The 5,851-nt window shown below is 34.1% G+C and overlaps 1 protein-coding gene across 1 annotated transcript; it reads right to left on the bottom strand.

Moving 5' to 3' along the window:
• Positions 1-363: 363 nt before the first annotated feature.
• LOC108368429 (zinc finger MYM-type protein 1-like) lies at positions 364-2,250 on the bottom strand. The gene is made up of 2 exons (XM_017623276.1): positions 1,968-2,250; positions 364-1,903 (listed from the first exon to the last, which is right to left on the bottom strand). The coding sequence occupies exons 1-2, from the start codon at positions 2,248-2,250 to the stop codon at positions 369-371; spliced, it is 1,818 nt and encodes a 605-aa protein (XP_017478765.1). The 3' UTR covers positions 364-368.
• Between the last annotated feature and the right edge of the window lie 3,601 nt (positions 2,251-5,851).

Genomic DNA, 5,851 nt, shown 5'->3' with positions numbered 1-5,851 from the left:
AGGCGGGAATGTGCTGTTTGTTTGATGACAGGAGAACCTTCGTCTAGTCCTCGTTTACCACCAGACCCATTCGCTTTGTTTCGTTATCCAACTTGGAACAGGCAGAACATACTTCGCGATTTTAGTTACCGATGATGTCGATGTCATTGGCATAAGCCAGCAATTGCACGATCTTGTAGAAAATTGTTCCAAAGCGGTTCAGTGCTGAAGCTCTTATTATCTTCTCCAACACAGGATACTATATATCAATGGCGGATTATCGAACAAATTTTGGGACCATTGCCACAGGGCCCCGGACTCAAGGGGGCCAATGAAAAAAAATATTCATATGATAATATGATAGATTTTTATTTATTTGCCCAACAAAATTAAACCACAACTTTTCTGCACTTGAGTGTTACGAACTTATCAATAATTTTATCAAAGTTTAATTCATCCAACAAGTTATTTTCAATGGAAAGAACTGATAGACTGTTCAAACGATCATCTCCCATAGTATTACGCAAACAATTTTTTATCAATTTCAATTTTGAAAATGATCTTTCATCTGTAACATTAGTGACAAACATGCATAAATAAATGCGTAATAAAATGTCTAAATTCGGGAAAGTTTCACAAAGATGATCAGCGAGCATTGTTTTGTACATCGATTCATGATTTAAGTTATCAAAAGTAAAGTAATTTTTGGCAAATTGACATTCATCAGTTAGTTGAACTTCATTGAGATCATTTGGATACTTTTCGACTACTTTTTTACATGATACAGCAATGTCTTCGTCACTCATTGAATTTAAATTTATTAAAAATGAGAAAAAGTCTTCCAAATCATTATAAATATCAGCACGTTTTTTCAAATTTGATAACAGAGCATCGATAACAGGTTCGAATAACGATTTTTTAAAATTTTCTTTCTCATCTTCTGGAACAAGTGCTTGCGCTGTTGAACGAGACTGAATAAAATCTGCTTGAAAATCAGAAGGAATATTGTCGAAAATTGTCAAGGCTTCATCGAAAATTTTGTTGTAATCCTTGTTTTCAAGATCTGTAACTATTGAAGCATATAGTTTTGTGATCGTCGAAAGAGTCAGATTTGGTTTTTGTAAAGCTAAATTTACAAAGTTAAATTTAGTCAAAACACTTTTCCACAAGACAAGCATTAAAATATTTTTAAATTGGCACAATTTGGCTATCAAACCTTTTGCCGATGCTTTGTTATCTTCACTGAGGCTTTTTTCAGAAATGAGAGAATTCAAAACAGTTAACACTTTCAAGTAACATGAGTGCAAAGCTTGAACTGATTGGAATTTAGCCGACCACCTTGTGCCAGTTGCTCTCTTTAACATAAATTCGCCTTTCTCGGACAATTGTTCTTTGAGTCGATTCCAACGAAAAGATGAATAAACAAAAAAACCATACAATTTTTCGATCATATCAAAAAAATTAGATGCGGTAATGTTTTTAGAAACACTATTTTTACCCACTAAGTTCAGTGAGTGAGCAGTGCAAGGCACGAAAATCGCCGATTCATTTCGTTGAATAATCAAACGCTGAAGGCCACCATAAATTCCAGCCAAATTGTAAGCGTTATCAAATGAAATGCCTTTGCAGTTTTGCATGTCAATTTTACTCTCCTCTAGGAAATTCAAAACGATAGACAAAAGATAGTCTGCTGTGTGACCTTCAATTGGAATGAAAGCAATAAACCGTTCATGAATGTCACGGCCTTTTACGTATCGAAAACATAGTGACAGCTGATCCGTATGGCTCACATCCGGAGTAGAGTCAATGCTAAATGAATAATAACGGGCTTCTTTTATCTCCGAAACGATTTTTTCCTTCACACCTTTTCCCATAATCGATATGAATTCATCACATATTGAACTTGAAAGGTACGAAGCTCTTCCTGCAAAAAAAACATACCAAATGAAGAGACAAATCATTTTCGAAGTTATTTTGAAGAAGTATACCTTTTCCTCTATTGCCAAAACGTGTGATATGTTCTGCCAAAAATGGATCGAATTTGCTTAACAGCTCCAAACATCCAAGAAAGTTTCCATTATGTTTGGACCCAAGAATTTCATCGTGACCACGTAACGCAAGACCCCTTGAGCTTAGGAATTTGATAACCTCTACAACACGACTCAAAACCTTCCTCCAATAAGTCATGTCATTGACAAGTGAATTTTCGAATGTTTTTTCTATAGAAGAATCGGTTTTTAGTCGCATTTTGTATTTGACATTGTTGGACATGTGATCATGAGATTGTTCATGAATTGAAATACCACGCTTTGAATGTTTCCAGTCATTGAAACCTTTTAGAGCAAATGAACTTGCATTTTCGTCTAAATTACCGAACAAGCGACAAGCAAAACAAAATACTGAATCGACTGACGGCGAATAGATCAGCCAATCACGTTCGGTCTGTGTTCCATTTGGTAAAACCCGATGCAAATGATATTCAGAAAAGTTTCTTTGTCCAGATTTCTTTGCGATCAAATCAATATTGCGACACGACGAGGGACCTAAATAAGAGTATTCTGTGTTAATTTTTTACTCTTATATTGAAATACCAACGATAGCATACCCTTCTTAATCCAATAAGTTTGAACGATTGATTGATTGAATTGAATAGGCCACAAACCTGGGTCATTTGAAAACACATTGGTGGAATTTTCATCAATTTTTGATACATTCACCGAACTTTCGACATCGTCCGGATTTTGTACACCTTCGATCGTGCTGTCAACATGTTGGAAATTAACCTCTCTTGACGTTGATGGAATTGAAAAAGTATCAGAAGTAGATTCACAAAACTCAGGATTGTCACAATTTGCTTCGTTTACAGTTGTCGTCGCATTAGCGAAGTGGCTTGTTAGTTTCGGTATTTTAGAAAGCAGTTGCTTATCGCGTTCGTCTTTATTTTTTTTTAATTTGCGCTTTTCAGCTCCACTCTTATATTTTCTAGACTTATCCATGTTTACGAAATGACTATAACCAGTGTTTAAAAAACTTGAGTCGAAGTAGCAAAAGTCGTGAAAATGTTGATTATTTTTGATTTTACTTATCGTCGCTTTTTAAAATGAGTAATTGCGTGTGCTTACCATATTAGGAATTTTCAGCAGTCGCAGTTCATGCAAAATCAAAAACTGGAAAGCAACAAAAAGCAAGGCGCCTTGTTTGTCGCGCCTTTTCAAACTGTTGATTTTGATTTGATTTGGATTTTCTTTGCTTATGCAAGTTGTGTGCAGCAGCAGTCGTGAAATATGAAAATCAAACTTTTTGCAAGCAATAAGCGATGCTGTTTTGTGTTTGCCGACGACTTCGCAAGGTTTTTTCTTTGCTGCTTGATATTATAAATTACATATTTGCAATCAGTTTGATTTTCATATTTCACGACTGCTGCTGAATACAACTTGCAAAAGCAAACCTTACTTACTTACTTTGACTTGTTGCGCTGACGAAATCAAAATCAAATCAAAATCAAAATTTTTAAAAGGCACTACAAACACTACGACTGCTTTGTTGTTCAGAGCAGTAAGTTTAAGTGATAGCAAATGAAATGAAAGTTATTGCAGTTTTTTAAACACTGACTATGACAATAACCAAAAAATGTCAATATAAAATGACATCAATATTATGGAGTAGTGCGTTTAATGCACAGAGCAAAACAACGTCCAATGATCAAATATGTTACATGAACCGCAATTTAAATTTATAACGATCAAACTGTATTCTAATCGCAAAATATTTATATGGAAAAGGGCCCCCAAAAAAATTTCGCACCAGGGCCCACCAGATTGTTAATCCGCCACTGCTATATATAGTAAATTTCCAACCTTAGGGATATATGTCTGACCACAAATTCGAAAGGTATTGAAAGACGAACATTTTGCATCTAAATTAAGTACAGTTGAAAATAGCGCATGGGACAGATTCATTTGCTAACCTAAAATTTCATGGGCAATAAAAAAAGTGCTAATTACGTCAACGTCGTTGACGAGTTTCTTAATGCATATTCTGAAATGGGGTGTAATATGTCACATTTAAGTTATTTTCCTGAGAACTTGGGTCAGGTAAGTGACGAACAAGGTGAGAGGATGCATCAGGATATGGATTCGGTAAAGAAAATAGGGGTATTCTCCAATACATGGGAAACAACATTTCCTATCGCTGCAAAATATGCAACGTCGAAACCCATGTATATATTTTGCAAAATAGCATAGCAAGCTAAAAGCGACCCTGTGCTTGTTGTTTTGTTGTTGGAATTCCTACATATTTCTCTCATTCCATTTTTTTTTGCTGTCTCTTTTTATTGTATTTGATACATAATTTCGCTGATTGTTACCCATGCATGCTACCACTTTGCAATGGGGTGCTCTCGTACTCTTCGAANCTAAAAGCGACCCTGTGCTTGTTGTTTTGTTGTTGGAATTCCTACATATTTCTCTCATTCCATTTTTTTTTGCTGTCTCTTTTTATTGTATTTGATACATAATTTCGCTGATTGTTACCCATGCATGCTACCACTTTGCAATGGGGTGCTCTCGTACTCTTCGAAATTTGGAATAGTCTTTTTGCATTTCGTGCAATCCGTTCATCGAGCAAGACTTCGAGAATACCCCTAATATTTAAGGGTGAGAATAAATTGAGCATGCTAGCGGACTATTGCTGGTCTCTGAAAAGAGAAACATGCGATGGTGTGTACAAAAAAGAGCGCTCTTCTTAATGAATATTCATTAAAATTATCAACTTTCAATGTTGATTTTTAAAGTGAATGTAAAACGTATATATTAGTGGAGTATCATATTCCAATCTAATTTAAACGTAGTTTCATAGTTGGTAGTTATTGACGGTTTCATATCGAAAAACCTTTCAAATTGAGATTAAATCGAAAAAAATCTGTAAAAATTATTATTTTTTTTTTAATAATTAAGGTAAGTACGCCATCTCTTTACTCAGTACTACACTGAAAAAAATATGCCTTGGCAGTAGAAGAAAATCTTAATGGTTATACCACTATGTACACGTTGAACCGTAAATTCGAGTTTAAAGTTTTAAGTCAGGGGTGGGCAAGGCCGAGGCCGAAAAGAGCCACATGTTAGTTTTAAATGCTACAAAGAGTCACAAAAAAAAACAACAATAACAAAAATTTTATTTTTAAATAAAATTATTATTGGAAATGAAAAACGTTAATTTTATTATTATACTAATGTAAGTAAAATATATATTAAAAAAATTCAAAAGATCTCTTTGGCCAAATTTTCAAAATCTGGTTTTATGTCAGCTAAAGCCGTTTGTAACAGTTATGTTAAATGTTGGTTTGTAAATAGGAACGTTCGTTCAAAATCTCCAGTAAAAAATGTTCAACAGCAAAATTCCGTCGAAATGTCATCTGTTCTCTCACAAGAGAAAAATATCCAAAATAGTACGCGAACAAAAAATTTGCTGAAACTTGCAAGTTAGACGAACAGCTTTTAAAAAGTTTGCTTACATTCAAAAGTATAAAATTTACAACGTAAGAAAACAAATCTGTGTCTTATCCTGACGCAGTTAACTGACTAAACGAATAATTACTTGGTGACAGGTAATAAGATCAACGGAAATAAGGTCAATTGACTTTATTTCCCACCTTGGTGCGAAATAAAGTCAATTGACATTATTACCTTTTTAAAAACGAAATAAAATCAATTGACATTATTTCTCTTTCAAACATTATTTTTCTATTTGGCACATTTTGGTACTTTTTTATCCTCAATATGGCACCTCAAAACNTACGCAGGCGTTTAGTTTTTCGCATCGTGTTTTTACATATTCGTAATTTATATTCTTTTTTTAATAGAATCAATTGGAG

This window comes from Rhagoletis zephyria, unplaced genomic scaffold, assembly GCF_001687245.7.
Source record: "Rhagoletis zephyria isolate East Lansing unplaced genomic scaffold, Rhagoletis_zephyria_1.1 Rzeph_scaffold_03116, whole genome shotgun sequence".
NCBI classification, from domain to species: Eukaryota; Metazoa; Arthropoda; class Insecta; order Diptera; family Tephritidae; genus Rhagoletis; species Rhagoletis zephyria.
This window is presented reverse-complemented; position numbering and strand designations above follow the sequence as displayed.

Bases quoted from the DNA above. Each gene is read 5' to 3' on its own strand.
- LOC108368429 (XM_017623276.1), bottom strand. From the start codon at position 2,250: ATGTCCAACAATGTCAAATACAAAATGCGACTAAAAACCGATTCTTCT. The intron at 1,904-1,967 runs GTATACTTCTTC...TTTTTTTTGCAG, and splicing joins TTTTGGCAATAGAGGAAAAG to GAAGAGCTTCGTACCTTTCA.